General features: G+C 43.1%; 1 protein-coding gene across 1 annotated transcript; it reads right to left on the bottom strand.

The window, feature by feature from the left end:
• Positions 1-13430: 13430 nt before the first annotated feature.
• LOC115814676 (tapasin-related protein-like) lies at positions 13431-17071 on the bottom strand. Its single transcript, XM_030777598.1, has 8 exons — positions 16982-17071; positions 16388-16573; positions 15905-16177; positions 15149-15478; positions 14548-14877; positions 14223-14312; positions 13797-13816; positions 13431-13528 (listed from the first exon to the last, which is right to left on the bottom strand). Exons 1-8 carry the CDS (start codon positions 17025-17027, stop codon positions 13514-13516), a joined length of 1290 nt encoding a protein of 429 aa, XP_030633458.1. The 5' UTR covers positions 17028-17071; the 3' UTR covers positions 13431-13513.
• Positions 17072-17311: the final 240 nt, after the last annotated feature.

Raw genomic sequence — 17311 nt, 5'->3', positions numbered from 1 at the left:
AGGTTAAAACAGAACCAGTAAAACAGGAGTAAGTCAATGCACTACGTCATTCAATAAAAAAGTGTGATCCGCACATGAAGAAGAAACTGTAAAAAGTAAAATAGCTGTTTTTATCATTTTCCCCCAAAGTTGTGTGTGTTGGAATGTGTGTGTCTACAGACCTGAAGCCTCATCCACCTTCCCTTCTTGACTGTATCTCCTCCTTTAATTTTAAGTTGTGTGTGTGTGTGTGTGCAAAAGAGAAAGAGAGAGAGAGAGAGAGCGGTCTGTCTGCCGCGCTGTTTTAAAGTACAAATCACACAGTCAGGTTAATCTCACTCTCCTGGTGTCTGGGGGAGGGAACAGAAAAGGGAGAAAGAGGGAGGGAACGAGGGAAGGAGGAGGAGGAAAAGTTAGAGTTCCATTTTATTCCAGCCCACTGTTGGCTGCCGGAAAGAGCCCCTCTGTTTATATTACAGAGTCTTCCCCTCCCTCCTTCACTTTTTCTTGTTTTTTTTTTTTTTTGGGGTGTATTTGATTCACTCTCCACTTTCACAACACAATGCTCTGTCTACTCTCTCTCTCTCTCTCTCTCTCCGTCCCTGACAGACAGATGTCCTTGCTCAAGTTTCTAACAGCTCCAGGTCTTGTTGTAAATCAGACCGGCTGTCATGCTCTATCACAGGCACCATCATACTTTATACAAACAGAATGACTTTTTTTGTCAGTCTAAATTTCACAGAGAGGTGTGAACAACCACAGGGGAGCAGGGGTGTGGATAAAGAAAAGACCACCACTCTAAAATGTTGAAGGCCTGTATCTCTGGTCTTTCTTCTCCCTCTTAAAAAAGAGAGAAAAAAAAACACACTAAGGAGTACCTTGCGGTATGAAACAATGGAACATCAGGTTATAACTAGCAGTTAAATTACTGGTTATTATCTGTGGCAATGGACTGTGAATGTGTATGGGCAGGAAATTCTCAATGGACTGGATCTCTGTATTGCAGGTTTTTAAGATGAGTCACACTACATGCAAGGTAATGACAGTGGCTGGGGCTGCCTGGATTTCAACAGACGTAGTTGTGGAGGGAAAACTGGGGCATAACGAGTTTGTGGTCTTTGGTAAGTGGGGAGCTGTAACAGGGAGAGCAAACATTCCTTATCAGTCATTTGGGGCTGGGCCGTGGGGGGTCGAGGGATTGGATGGGTCAGACTGGAGAGATCTGCCTAGTACTACAACCACCTCCAGTACAACAATGAGCCCAGACCCACACAATGAAATTATTCTTTATTCTCTTCCACTGTTTACTGTAAACAATTGGGGCTAAGGGAGAGGCTGTCTGAACTCTTGCTAGCTTTCCTGAATCTGATGAGTGCACAACAGTTTGGAGGGGGGGGGGGGTATCAATTATTTATAACTGAACACAAAAGCCGTCGTTATCTTCTCACTTCATTTAAACCATACAGGTGCTTTAAGTATCTCCACACATGAAAAATACATTTCAGTTCCTGAAAAACACAGTTCGTTAAAAAAAAAAAAGTTATTCAAGGTGCTAAGCAATGGAAGGCGATATCTTAATATGGAAAAAACACTGAAGTTCCAGGAGTGGAGCGGCTGTTTCTGAGTAGCCTACATTTTTTTCCAAGCCTAAATACGATTTCCATCTTGCAGTTACGTCAGCCTCTACATTGAGCTCAGGCTGTAAATGTCTCTTGAGATTAACGGGAAAAGTCAGACAAGTTCACGAAAACTGCAAAACGCTACACCTCTACGTTTGTTAGATTACCGCGTTTGAAGATGAAACTCTGTTTTCTTTTTTCGCCCTTATCTGATGTAGCAAGAGACAGCCGGGTGTAGGGAACACTAACATGACGGTGAGTGGTCTGTAGCCGAAAGAACTCACCGTAGCTTTGAGGATAATTGTGTGGGGGTAGCAAATCCTAAACATGATTTCACTGTAAAACCGAAGACAGACTTGTTTAATCTCTGACGAGATCAGACAGAGATGCAGACGGCTGATTCAAGATTGTTATTTCCAACTGTGACATGTTCTTTGACAGAGAGGGGAGGCGGAGAATGTCACAAAAACAAATTGATGACACATATGTAGTTCCGACTCAGCTCGCCCAGTGGTTCACCGTAACAGAAGTTCGGGCAATGAGCCAATAAACGGAGCCCGTGTGATACTCTATATCTGATGCTGACGTTAGTCAGACCGGTTCCTTTTTTCACGGTAAATAGCCCTCACTGATCCAGACTCGCATCTTGCAGCCAACAATGGCCTACATAAAGACTCAGCAGCTTCATCATGCAAAATACATGACATCCATTGTGCGACAGAAAATAATCTGTCACGTTTGATCTTCACAAATGTCCAAAGATAACAAAGTGATCGCAAATGCTTAAAATATAATGAATTAGTAATGTCTCTGTGAATAGTATCCTGGAAATAATGCTTAGAGTTGGTTGCTGAATGTTGAAGGTTTATCCTTCAGTAAATTATATGCATTAATCTTTACGACTCAGTGTTTATGATAAATACTCATCAATAACTGTCAGTTTGAAGTTCGCTGCATTTTTCCTGTCTTTCCAAACACCAGCTTCCTGCTCCACCTTTTCTGTGTGTGTGAGCGCAGTGCGTTTATACCAGGCGGTAGTAAATGTTAAAGAGTTAACCACAAAGCTTACATTTTACGTCACTGCCCTTTTAAACTCTCACAAAAACTCAACCCGACCATTAAAGCCCAGTGTCCCCCCGCTCTGCAACTTTAACATAAACAGACTTAAGGGCAGCGTTCACTAAACCAGACCCACTAAGTCAAATGAACACACAACCCTCCAACACCTCTCTCCCCTTCGTTTACGTTGAGGAAAAAAAAAAAAAGAGCGTAATGTCAACCACTCTCGCTGAGGAGTATGTGGGAGAGAAAGCCAGGAATGGCCACGGCTTTTTGTGGAGAAAGACGTGATCCCTCCTGGCTTTTATTCACCATACAGCCGTTGACAAACCACCAATCTTTCAAAAACAAAACCCCACTTATTGCACTGTATGTCAACAGTGGTTTTCCTAAAAACAAGTCAGCACGGGCATTACATCAGAGTTTCCATGGGAACCCTGAAGTCCAAACACGTCCAAAAGAATAACAGCCAACTGATGTCATCAGCGCTTCAAAGTCGTCTTAATTATCTGCACATGGTGCCAGGAGAGTGCAGGCGAGAGGACACTAAAATTGATTTAAAGTTTATTTTTGTAATGTTCTTGGCATTGTTTCTCGAAGCCCCAACAAAGACAGCCTTTTACCAGATCAGCAATTGGTGAGGTGTGATTCAGCAGTAAAATTTGACCTTTCAGGGTTGAGGTAAGCCATGTTATGTGGTACTGTAAACTCCATTTACACGCAAACTTTGTCATAACACACATGACTGACTGAGTTGACAAGTGAAAGGAGTGCTGAAGAAATGAGTGAGAGAGCCTTTAACAGTCTCTCGTCTGACTGTCAGCTCTTCTGCTCATCCTGTAAAGCCATTGTGGGACTGTTGGTGGCCTTAAGCCTGAGTGCAGGTTTTTTCAGAGAACGTTTGAGCAGATGAAATTTACCTTGTGCTGAGAGGGAGGGAGAGAAGGAGGAGGAAGGAGGAGGATGGGGGGGGGGGGGGGTTTAGAAAAGCGGAGGAGGGGGACACATTCCCCAAACCCCAGCCGACCTCCTGAGATGACTGGCTCCGGATAATTGCACCCCTGCTTGCTGTGCTTCCAGGCCCAGGACGGGCTGAGTCAACCATACATCACTGAGCTCTGGGTTCCGCTGCTCCTCACACATACCAGCCAAGCCCCCTTCTTATTGATCAAACCACTAACCCAAACACACACACACACACACACACACACAACCACATACGAACACACACACAACCACATACGAACATGCACACACACACACACATGCACAACCACACCCACACACATGGACACGCACACAACCACATATGAACATGCTCACACACACATACACACACACACACACACACACGCACACACATACACATACACATACACATACACTAAAATCTTGAAAACTCTTATAGCAAAAAGACAACAGCATTACTCTATCAATGGAAAATATGTAAACACTCCTACACACAGACCCTGACAAATAATTCAGTCATTATTTTGCTTGGCTCCAAGTATCATTATCAGTCATGATCAGTTGTTAACATAGTAGATGGATTCAATCTGCACCCTACTGTTGCAGACTTCTGAAAACTTTTCGTAGTTGTGTCAAAGTGTCTAGACAAAACATATTCAGTATCACCTTATGGCCTGGTTGTTGTGCAACATGTGAGTGAAAGAGTGGAGAAGTGACAGATGTGAAATGACAGTGAGTTGGAAAGTGACTCACACCGTCTGGACTGTGATAGAGAGAAAGGGGGAAACCGGCCCTTTCCTCTCGCTAACAGGAGACAGAGCAAACAAATGAGTGTTTAGGAACTCTCTCCAAGAGCTTGCGTGTGATTTTGCAGGAGTAGGGAAAAAAAAAACAGCAATAACAACAGTAAAAAAAAACCCCACACACACTCATACTACACACACACATGCACACATGCAGACATGCACACACTCACACACACACACACACAGGCCAAAATAGGGGCCAGCTTTTCCTGCAAAGCAAGAGTTATCAGCCTGTGACAAAGCCCGATACCTCAGCGCTGATAGATTCTTGAGGAAGCTTGACAGCGATGATGTCATAGTGGTAGCTGGGGCCAAAACACAGCTCTGTCATATCCATCAATTGTTCCCACAGACTGTTCTCTAATATCGAAACCTCACAAACCTCCCTGTCGAAAGTCTCCCCCCAGGCCGACCGCTGCCTGATCCGGTATGACATCATCTCTCTCTCTCTCTCTCTCTCTCTCTCTCTCTCTCTCTCTCTCTCTCTCTCCTGTAAGCTCCTCCAAACGATCAGGGCTGAACACAGAGCTTTCGCTGAAAAATCATCAGAGTGCTTAGGATGACCAGATGTAAACAGATGAATCTGGATGAAGCTGAAAGTGTGGTTTTGGGATAAAGTATGGGTATTAGCCCTGGCAAAGTAAATTGATCCTGCTGGCTAAGGCAAAATTTGGGGAAGGAATGAGTACACTTAGAGAGAGAGAGAGAGAGAAAGAGAGAGACTTCTTTTCTCTGCCCCCCCCCCCCCCCCCCCCCCCCCCCCATATTTTTTTAGTGGTGGTTACAATAGTATCTGAGGAGAAGATGGTGAAGGGTTACATGTCTTTCAAGGAATGCTTTAGAACTGAGGAGTGACATTTCTCTGGCCTGCAGATAGTCTTGACTTGTGTGCGCTGTCATGAAGATTTACCGCCGAGACGAGCGCAACGTTCAACTAATGAGACTTGTATGGCGTAATGAGGAATATAATGGACTCATATCCTAAGTTTCGAAGGAGAATCAACAATAAATAATCGTCCCTTTTTCATAGCGGTGATCCGATGGTTGCAGAACAGGCTATAAATGTTAACATTCTCCTGGTGTTAAATAATCTCCTGCAGCTAAACAAAAGTGTACGTCAGAGAGAGGGAGAATTTAGTTCTCGTAAAATGTTTCACATGGTGTGTGCGCTATTTACCATGGCAACTGAGGGCCTCTTTTACGGGTTCAAGTACTTCAGGCCTCTGCAGGTAAATTAAAATGTGTGAGTGTATGTCTGAGTATATGTGTGGGTGTGTGTGTGTGTGTGTGTGTGAAATCCCTTATTGTTTGAGCACAAACAGACTTTAGAAGCCATAGGGTGAACACTCAAAGTGACGAATGACATGCTATGAACATTAAACATACTATTGCCTCCCACATCCCCCTCCGCTGCCACAAAAAAAAAAACAGTCTCAGCTTTGAATCAAGGCACTGGGTTTGACTGTGTGCCTGCAAAAAAAAAAAAAAAACCCCACCACCCCAGCCAAGCTCTGAATGAAAATGTGTCTGATGAACCTGATAACAGGCTGCCGGTGGGTCGCGTCCTGTTTGGGCAGACGCTGGATACGTGCGTGTGCTCACCTGCGAAGAGAGAACGATGCCAACCAATCATCTTTAGCCTCGCGGGACACCTGGACGTGTGGAGAAGCGTGGAGGCGTCCCGGGCTTGAGAACACAGGCGCAGAGAGAGTTAATGCGACGCTGTGAGGGGAAAAAAAAACACAGGCCGAATGACATCATGCCGTGAGGTTTGTGGATCTAAGGGGGTATCTGTCATCAGCGTTTAACCAAAATGCCTCCGTGTTTCGATGTCAGAATCCAGTACGCCAGCTCTGTTCTTTTGTCAGCGGTAGCTACGTCTGTGCCATGGCTTTAGCGTGGATTTATGGAGCCGAGTAATTGCGGGAGAGGATGTTCTAATGTTTAGAAACTAAACCATGCGTTAATGCAGGATGCGTTGTTCTTTTAGCTCTACGGTAAAGCTGTTTTTGTTCTTTGATTACATCATCATCTTCTCCTTGATTCTTCCCAATCTGGTTTTGTTGCGATAGTTGTGTATGTTATCATCATGGTTTGAGTAGAGCTATGGATCTGGAGGGGGTCACTTTAGGCTAAGCGTCTGTAACAGCTGACAGTAACTGCAGGGGGTGGGGGTTGGGGTGGGGAGTAGATAAGAGCTGATGTGAGGGGGCCCAGGAGTAACAAAGGGGCAAAGGGGGGGGGGTAGGAAGGAGACATGGCTCTCTCTGTGTAGCATTATAGTCAATGATTAATATCTCTATAACTGTAATGAACTACACCCAAAATCAGTCGAAGTTTCTAATGTACCTTACTTAATTAGTGCCACACCCACTCATAGCCAAACCTCTATCCTGATGCTCTGAGAAAACTCAGAGTCTTTAGTACAAGTGACACTAAGACAGAAGATAAGAAGCTAGATGTCAGTAAGTGCATCGCTGTAAATTAATGCAAGTAAAACCGGGAGGAGACAGATTTATGGACACTACAATAAAGATGAACGATTGGACCAGCCCCCGACACCCACCCCCCCACTCCACCCCTCATCCAACTGACAGCTTACTGCTTTGATTCCTCATGCTGATTTATATATCTATGTTATTAAAACAGAGAGAAAAGACAGACTTTCATGATATTAGCACTACTGATGACTCTCTCTGGTTTTCTCTCAAGCAAATACACTTTGGGGAGAGAGAGAGAGAGGCGGGGGAGAGAGAGAGAGAGAGAGAGAGAGAGAGAGAGAGAGAGTGAACATCACTAGTTCCCAGCAGGCCTGAAACAACATGGTTTGTATGACTTAACTTCCTGGAATTGCTGGAGAGTGGAAGGACAGGCTGTAACCTGGTGGTAAGGGGTTAAGAGGGGAGGCATAGACCAGCCATAATTTTCCAACCGCACTTTTTTACCGGCTGGGAATCTGGCCCTTTGACCTTTCTCTTGTAATGCTTCAGGGGAGGGAGGCTGATCCTGCCCTTTGACCCTCTCAGCTGGCCCTTCCCAAGAAAGAAACCAATGATGACTACCCCACCCCCCAACCCCCAGAGTCCGATGTGGACAACTTACACCCTTTCATGTGTATCTGAAATGACAAAATGGTATGTTAAACATAGCAGCAACTCTCTCTCTCTCTCTCTCTCTCTCTCTTTCTCCCTTTCTTTCTCACCTTCCTCTCTCTCTTGAGGAAGAAAGGAAATGTGACAAAGTCCTGCTGAAGTGTTTGAACAAACTACAGTTGTTACAGCATATTTGATTACAATTAACTGTTAGTCATCAGCAGGGTTGGGTAAGATTACTTTGAAATGTAGTCAGTTACTGAATACAAATTACATGGAAATCTTTGTAGTTAGTAATGTAATCCACTGGATTGCAAAAAAAAGTCATCTAAGGTGAATACTTTTGGATTACTTAGAAATCAAACAGTGAAAATATTGCACCTTATACTAAGAAGAATGGACGCTGCCACAAAAATTTGAGTTCCACAAATATTCTTTTTTTCTCTTTAAACATCTCAAAACATTTTCAATGCAAATAAAATGCATTTTGCACGTTTACAGCATTTACAGTTGATCAAATCAAATTACCCTCACAAAAACAGTACTGGTACAAACTACTTGTTGCTGCTGATTTTGAATCAAAGGCCACTTGGAGGACTTTGCTCGTGTAACACAAGAGGAGCACTTAATCAAAATGTTCATCTTCCATTTTTAATGTAAATAAAAGGGAAATAAAAACTCTATTATCCATAAATCGTCATTCAAAAACAAAACCAAATATTAGTTAAGTCACCATTAACAAAACTGGCAACCTGGCAACCTGAGAGGAGTAACTTGCTTTGATGTACAGTAGAACATATTCAGCATTTAGAACTGGTCAAATGAAGTTACCCTTACAAAAACATGCTGGCACAAACGTCCACAGGTGTACTGTATTGTTTCTTTTGTTTAAGTTTTTCTTGCTGTCCACAGGATGAAGTTTGCTATTGTAATGCAAGAGAAGCACTTACTCAAAATGTTCATTTTAATTTTAAAATTGCCATATTTTAAAGACGTTATCAAAAATGTAATCGAGTAATCCTTGACAGTGTAACTATAATCTAATTGCACATTTTTTTCAATGTAATCTTGGCTGATTACTTTTTTTTTTCAATCTTATTATGTAATTCCGATTACATGCAATCTGTTACTACCCAACCCCGGTCATCAGGTTCCACTGAATGAAGTCAGATATTCTCATTCCTGAGAAACAGTAGTAGATACATCTTAGCTGATGAGGATTTTACATTCCGTTGACCGACGTTCTCTGTAACTGGGAGAAGAGGGGTTAAAAAAACCAGTTTCTTTGCCAAACTTTCTAGCGTGTCCTCTTGTTCGTTCAAACCTTCCTTCATCTAAGTTTCAACGGCGGATCACGTGAAGTCGGCTGCCTTGAAATTGCAGTTTAGAACTGCAATAAAAGAGAGCAGAATGAAAGTAGACACCCCCCCCCTCTCCTCACACCCCCACCCAGCCCTCACCCAACCAACTCTGTGGCATCAGGCCATTTAGAAGCTCCGTCTTCAGACAACGGGTTTTCCTTTAAACGCATTGAAATTTATATGACCTGTAGAAAAAAGACTTGGCAGTGATTCCTGGCTGTCCTTGGAGAAACTAATCATATACGCTCTCTATCTTTGATGTAATCCAGAGACACTCGTGCAGCCCTCAGACTTATGACATCACAAGGAAATTTTGCACGTAGACAAACACATGTGAGGAGTAAGGCCTGCCAAGGCCCAGTGATTAAATGGTTGAAGGTTGATGGTGTGTGTAGTGGGTCAGATACGTGGGTTTTCGTGAAACTATTTTTTTTTTCTTTTTCCCATTTGAGTACCCCTTCGTTTATGTGTTTTAAACATGTGTTTTTGGTTTATCAGAGCTCTTTCATCAGGTTTTTGTTTTCTCAGTCGATATTGATTTGGTATGGATTTGTAGGTTTTGCTCTGCGTGAGGACTTAAAAAAAAAAAAACAACAACAAAAAAAAACCCTTTCTGTTCTCCTCCGTTTCACATATCCCAATTGAAACCTTGATTTCTGCAGTCAGGATTCGGGCTTTTGGCCACATTCATTCGTATGTTTATTTCCCTAAATGGTATAAACCTCCACGCTGAAGAAGCGGTTGCCAGGACATAGCTAATTTTCGAAGGGTTTTTCTGCCTTTCTGCTGACCGTATCCTGAGATCATTGACTTAACTACCCGTTACAGCCCCATATGGAGACATTCAGTAGACCTACACAGACAAACACGTAGCGAGTTTACTATGCTCTCCCATGACAACATCCCTGCGCTGCCTTAAGCTGGAAATCCATCCATCATTTTCCATATAAACAAACATGTCATGCAAGAACCATGTGCGTGCAGCAGTATCTGAATGTGGTACAATCAGATAAATGTTAATGTTCTTGCTTGTTGTGAATGAAGCTCTATCCAAGGAGGACCATCGGGTTGACACATGCAACAGAAATCTCAACTAGCTGTGACACGTCTTAGAGGCTTTTTTTTTTTTTTTTTTTGTGAATAAATATCACATTCCCTCATAAAAGCATTCTGAATCATATTTCAGATGCTTTCACGTCAATTTTCCTATTCGTCATTAAAAAACATGTGTCTTAAATGTGAGCTCACTCTTGTTTGTTGCTGTTTTGGGGTAATGTTTTTTTCCCCCGAAGACCAGCTCACTGGACTCAACCTCAGAGACCAGACACGGCCCTGTGTGCATCAGACGACAAACATCAGTGAAACTGTAGCCAGAGGATGTTTTGCTCACTGCCACATTTAGATGCAATGGTTAGGGCCTCAAAAAAAAAAAAAAAAAAGACTGATTCACTGTGACACAGAGAATTCTAGCTCTCTACACGTTGCTTTATCGGGGGAATATTTTTTGTCTGTTATATCTTATATGCTGTGGTATTATATATTATTGTATATTGTCTAACATATTTGATTATGATATAACATTTTGCCATTTGCCATTTTACACTTCAAAAATGAAAATTTAATAGGAATACTCTTTGATAGCCTTAGGGAGAGATGAAACTGAAGAGTGAAGATGCAGATAGACATATGAGGAGCATGGAAAAAGTAAGAGAGAGAGAGAGAGAGAGAGAGAGAGAAAACTCAGTGAGTGTCAAATTTAAGGGGAAAGCCGCAGACAGCTTACAGCAGGCAGACAGATAGAAAGGGAGACTACAGACACACTAAAATCTTTCCATACACTCGGCAGGAACGGTGATTAAATCTGGGTCTTCTGAGCATGCAGGGCAGCCATCTCGTCAGGTTGCTTGTGTGTGTGTGTGTGTGTGTGTTTTGTGGATATTGAGAAGGGGGAAATTTCTTTGCTGTGGGTCTTGAATTTCTTTGCTGCTCAGACTTCATTGCCACTGTCAGAGACAAACAGGAAAAATCACACATCTTATTGTGTAAAAATCCATTTTTTTTTTTCTGAGCTGGAAGTCAACCTAATACTCATTACTTTTTCTGTCTTCATTCAAGAAAGCCCCAGAATGGAAGGACGAGAAAGAAATAAATGAAAGAGACACATTAATCCAAAGTACACCTAATTATGTGAAATCTATTTTTGGAACAAAATTGGTAAAGCAACATAAAAAGTATTTATTGCCAGTCTAGATTTTTACAAGACAAACATGTCGCCCGCGTGTTCGGTTGGAGCGAAATAAAGTCTATAAGTACAAATGCTGAACACATTCTTTTGAGTAGAGCATTTAGCCAGCTGGGACTCTGAGGAGAGCACATCGGCAGTGTATACATGCACACAACCGCAACTATATTTCCAAGTGCATTGGATGAAGTGGAAAAATTGTGCTCCTATAAATCCACATCCCTGACCAATGACAAAATGTAGTTAAATCTCTTGGAAAGGAGGGGTTCAAAATGCATTCCCATGATGTAAATTCGGTTGACAAAATGAATACCTGTCTGATTCATTCAGCTGTCCTCTATTATTATTAATTTGTTTATTGACGTTTTTCCCAAGGCAAAGAGCCACATCGCCAGCTGTGCAGGTGTGTCTGCCGGCATGCGGCCAAGACCCGGTGCTTGGAAAAAAAAAAACCCTAAACAAAACAAATAATAGAAAAAAAAAAAGTCTCTCTTCTTTGTCACTTTGATTCCGTCTTAAAAACTGACCTCCCAGGGTACCCTGGGCCTGTTTGTTTTCATTTCCCAGTTTGCGATCGTGCCAGGGCCATGTGGTCGTTCTGCAGGAGAGCCGCAGAGAGCAGAGTGGGGTCAACAGGTCAAAGGGCAGGTCTTCCAACTCAAAACATCACCCGTCCTCGACCACGCCGGCCGAGGAGAATTTCCCCCCCCCCGGTTCCCTCACTCCTTGCGTCACGTCGACAGAAATGAAACGAGCCGCGCTCGGGGGGTGTTTGTGAAAATGTCAGTGGAAGAAGTGAGGCATGATGGAGATTTGAGGACCACGTAACGACACACAGTGGACAAGTCTATATTCAGAGCTTTGTTGATGTAGTTGAAAATTCGAGACTTCTCTCTCTCCGGTCTGAAGTGCCTTCTTATAGGCAGCTGTTTCCACAGAGCGTTGCGTTGCTTTGCTTTGCTTCGTTAAGCACCCCTGACTCTTCGCTGACACTTGACCCTTCAGGAACGTCAATTTCCAATGAGCTCCTCTGGTGACAGCCACTCTGCTGAGCTGCTGCATCACACTGGAATTCATTCAATTAACGGAGCTATCCCTCACCCCGCTTATCTGAGATGGCAAAGAAAAAAAAAAACAGTTTGGAACTGCAGAAAATTGGCTCTGACATATCATGCATGTGATGATTTCATAGATCAGTAAGGAGAGGAAAGGCTCTATGACTCGAGAGGTTAAAGGACATGTTACGTCAGGTGATGGCCAGTGTGAAAGAGCGGGGAAAGAAAAAGAGAATCAGACAAGTACCTAAAAGGTGTGTGTGTATGTTTGTGTGTGTGTGTGTTTGAGAGAGAGAGAGAGAGAGAGGGACAGACAGACAGACAGAGAGTGTGATTGGAGAGTACAGGAATGTAAGTTCCATTCGGGAACAGCTGTCATTCCTGAGTGAAGTGTTTATGGATTACTGAACTATGCACAGACCGGGAGTCAGAGGGATGTCACGGAAACCTCTTCTTATGCATCCCAGATAAGTATTTAGCCAAGAATACATCAAAACCTCAGAGGCCTCAGATGAGCTGGGACATGGTGTTGAGTTTCAGCATGAAGAGAGAGACAGACAGCAACAGTGTCCACAAAGATCACATGTATCACACATAATCTCTCCATAGCATCTGAACGAACACACACACACACACACACACACACACACACACACACACACACACTTCATAAACAGACAGCACATATCAATAAACACAAGGCCCCCCAAAAAAGTTCACCACACTTTAATTTGTACAAAACAAACAAACAAACCAACCAACAAAAAACAAATTCAGCACAAATATTTTGTTAAATTATTCTGTAAAATTCAAAAGTGCATTATGTTTGTCGATCCATTTTCATGAAATTACACAAGCACATTCGTTTTCACACAAAACCTGCTCAATATCATAATATCACTCAGTGTCACACAAAAAACCTTCACCATTTCAGTTCATTTCAGAGATTTTGCAACAATAACAACCGTGTACCTTCATCTTATTGACATTAATGACTCCAAGTTTGTTCTATCAATAATATTTACAAGACATTCAGTGATGCGTCATCGCATCAGCTTGCAGAGAGCCTGCAGAGATGTTATATTTCACGTTTCAGCAGTCGCACTCGCTGTTGTAAATACAACCACGAAGCAGCAGACTGAAGACAGCACGTTACAGCCCCTCCCAGGCCTGAGAGGAGCACCTGATCCCTGAGTACACATCAGCCAGGCAGAGGCCGGAGGAGAGGGAGAGAGGTGGGGGTGTTGGGGTAGGGGGGTGGTGGGGGTCAGTGGTGGAAACGAGTTGTCTGTCTCCATGGAGATGGACTTAAACTCCCCAGACATGTGTTCTCAGTACGGCTTTCTCTGCTCAGAAGAGACAAAGTCTAAACATGCAGTATACATAGAGCTGAGACACATGGTGAGCATGCTCTCTCTCTCTCTCTCACACACACACACACACACACACACATACACACACACACACACACACACACACACACACACACACACAGTGTGGAGGTCTGACTCTAACAAAGAAGAAGTCAAATCCTCCATGAGGTAATATATAATTTTTCTTTCTCAATGAATTACTGATTTAACTTCTAAAAACAAGTCTATAAAATCTCCTTACCTTATTGAATTCTCTTCTTGCTGAAAAAGAGAAATTGATCTTTTAAAATACAATCTTCTGAACGACACTAATAACCATACATTTTGGGCATTAAAACTTTGTCTACTGACAACACAAGTACAGGGTTTCATAGTTTTATCTGGAGTTCTAACTTGGAAAGGATGAAAGTGTGAGTCCATCAATTAGATTTCGCAATACCAAAGTTGTCTTAGCAATACAGGCCAAGCAAAATGATCAGAACCTCTGTGTTTGTATTGGACACTAACTTACACTTGATGACTTAGACCTTCTTACTGTTAAATAAATATTCCCATTGATGCAAAAACTAAATTAAGATCATAACAGAGCCTTAGAAATTGTAACAATCAATAAAATTATTTTAGCTCGAAGCACAAAATAGATGAAAACTGTTTAATTGTGTCTCACCTGAGATGAGATTGTATAGCATCACAACCAGAACCAACAGTAAGACAACTGTCATGAGGCCAACACCATACCAAAACATAGAGATCTCCTCTGCAACACAGAACAACATTAAATCATACATTTCAGTAGGGCACATCACCACATTAAATTAATGCTGCCACCTAGTGGTCACATACGTAACTAAAGGGGATTTTCCAGACACCAGGAACAGGGACTTCCCGTCTGTAACGGTAGAAGGTTCTGGCAGTTGAAAATCCAGCAGCTGCTTTTGCAAAGCTTTACTAGATTACACCAACGTCATGTGTTTTTTTTTTTTGGGTCTTACCTGAGACCATCAGCGTGAAGCTTTTGCGGATGGGCACACGCAGGGACGGGTGGGACACCCTGCAGGTGTACCTGTAGCCCGAGTCACGTAAGCTGGGCCGCATCCAGAAGAAGGCGGTGAGCGAGTAGGTGCCGTCCTGACGGTGCCTGTGGCTGGAGAACAGGACGTTCTTCAGCACCTCTGGAAGCCTGCTCCCAGACGACGGCTCCCGCAGCCACTCTATCACCACGTCCAGCGGGTAGTAGCTCTCAGCGTCGCACACCACCTTCCGTTCCGCTCCCTCGGTCATCGACAAAGTCGAGTCCACGTTCACGGACACACGGGGGGGTTCTGGAGGAGCCAAAGAGTCCAGACCAGAAAACCAACAAACATTAACAATCAAAACATGTCTTGGAGAATAAAATGAAGAAACAGAAATTGATGTTTCAGAGAATGAGATCTTACAGCGAAGTCAAGAGAACCTGCACATTTCCCTGGATTCTTCATTATGCGCTGTTTCCTTTTTTTGTTGTTGTTAACCTTAGACTGTGTTGGATTTAAATTATTACACTTCTTAATTGTAAGTCGGTTCTTCCACACACTGCAGGCCCTGTTTTCTTACCCATGATGCTCAGAGTGATGTCGTGGCTGCCGTAAAGGGGCGGGACGTAGACGGAGCAGACGTACGTTCCCTCGCTGGTCTGCTTGGTGAGGGGGAGCTTCAGGGAAGCGTCTCCCGCGGCGATGGCTTTGACGGACGCGCCAGAGCCATCAGCTTTCCCTGAGCTTCTGACGTAGCTGAAGAGTTTGGTACGATCGCCACGCCGCGTGTGCCTCCACTCCACGGTCAGGTTCGGCAGTTTGTGATCCACGGCAAACTGGCAGTGGAGCTTCTGCTCCTTCAGAAGGCCCACCTGCACAGCGGGGGTTCGGGTCAGAACCAACATCACAGCTGGAAGAAAAACAGAGAGCAAACATAAAGAGTGTAGAGAGAAGCATTGTGTTTAGACAGGATATTTAAAACAGTGGCGTGGCCAACAGTTTGACTTGAGATCTGTTCTTGTCAAAAAAAAAAAAAAAGAAAAAGGAAAACCTACTTCCTGTACCATTACATTTCATGGTCTTCCATTGATGTTCCTAAGACTATTTCCTCTGGCATTTTACATGTTTAAGTTGATTTTACATGTCATGTTCCAGGTTAAACACATCTAAACCTTAAACAGGTTTGGGGAACGCTGCTGAAAGTCAGAGCCGACTAATGAATTCCCAACAGGTACACATTGTGAACACATATGGGAAACACTCACGCCACACAGTGAGGGCCAGCTGAGGTTCATGCATCCAATATACTCAAAAGACAGATGCCCAAATCAGTTACCTGAGGTTGTAAGGACATCATTGTCTTCAATGGGATTCCATTCAAGGTAGTCTTGGCTTGCAGTGATGGGTTTGGCTGGTGTGTGTCTGAGAAAAGTGGTGATTACGAAGAGACCCTGTGAGTGTCGCAGTGTGCAGGAGAACCAGGTGTCATGATCTTGTGCACCTTGGCTGGGCCAGCGGACTTGTATACCTCCTGTACTGTACCGGCGGATCTCACACTGTAATGTCTCCTCCTCTCCCTCAATGTATCGCCTCATGTCCGCCTTCGAAGCTAAAAAAGATACCAACGTTTTAATTCCGTCTGCTAATTACATGGACGGATGGATGGATGTGTGGATGGATGGATGGATGTACAAACAAGCAGTCAGACAGATTCCCGAAGACAAATTAATTCATCACACGAAATGTTCATAGAAACACAACCTAACACTAAAACGGCAACAAAAACCAAAATCAGTTAGATATTGATTCACTCATTCACCTCCGACGAGGAAAGTGATAACATGTTTGTTTAAAACTTTGTCTCCTGCTTGGCCAAACTGCAGTCCAGCGGGTCTGTGGCGGTACTGCGTTTCCGTATGCCCCTCCTCGTTCTTGTGCACTTGCTCGTCGATCAGTTGGCAGGGCAGCCACTGGACGTTGGACAGAGACTGAGAACCAAGCACATCTGCACGCAAAAGCAATAACAATTAAAATAAAGAAAAACGTCAGAGAATACAGTTTCTATGATATATCTGAGCTTGAGCGGTACAAAATATTTTCACTTTCATAAACAGCGAGTGTTGCAAAATTCAGCGATATTACCGTGTGGTCGCACTTTATTTCTTCTGACTACATCGTAATTTACACTCGCTATTTACACGTAAGAACGACTAGATTGCAAAAAATATCGTGTGCGTTATGTTCAAACTCAAAAGCAATACTATGTAACTTGAATACATAAGTTACTATTGTTTCATTTTACGTGCGATCTTTCCTGCTATAGGCAGTCCTGTCTCAGTCAAAGTTATACTCAGTACACGTCACCAAATCTTATATGATAACAACTATCCGCAATGCTGTATGCCGACTGTACCTGAAAAGAGTAATAGAAGAACGAGACCATTGAAAGTCCAAATCATTATGTTTTAAATCGTCTTTAGACGAGCTCTTTAGCCGTCGTTTGCAAAGAAACTGTCATGCAAAGCATTTTGTACTTTCACTTTCATTTCTCCTCTCACGAGGACCGACAGCCCAATCTGGAAGCAGGCTACACCCACAATTACATTTAGGGTCAAGGGAACCCCTTTATGTCAACTGCCATAGCGATTTGTTAAACTGTTTATTACATGTTCGCCCCAAAACTGCGACACTGGCAACACTTAGTCATTGAAACTGTTCAGAAATATTGTGCATGTCTAAATTC

Source organism: Chanos chanos, chromosome 6, assembly GCF_902362185.1.
Source record: "Chanos chanos chromosome 6, fChaCha1.1, whole genome shotgun sequence".
NCBI classification, from domain to species: Eukaryota; Metazoa; Chordata; class Actinopteri; order Gonorynchiformes; family Chanidae; genus Chanos; species Chanos chanos.
Note: the sequence above shows the minus strand (reverse complement) of the source record. Positions and strands in the feature narration are given on the sequence as shown.

Coding starts and splice junctions, on each gene's coding strand:
- LOC115814676 (XM_030777598.1), bottom strand. CDS start 17,027: ATGATTTGGACTTTCAATGGTCTCGTTCTTCTATTACTCTTTTCAG. Junction 16,178..16,387: donor TATCACTTTCCTCGTCGGAG/GTGAATGAGTGA, acceptor TATCTTTTTTAG/CTTCGAAGGCGGACATGAGG. Junction 15,479..15,904: donor TGATGTCCTTACAACCTCAG/GTAACTGATTTG, acceptor TTTTTCTTCCAG/CTGTGATGTTGGTTCTGACC.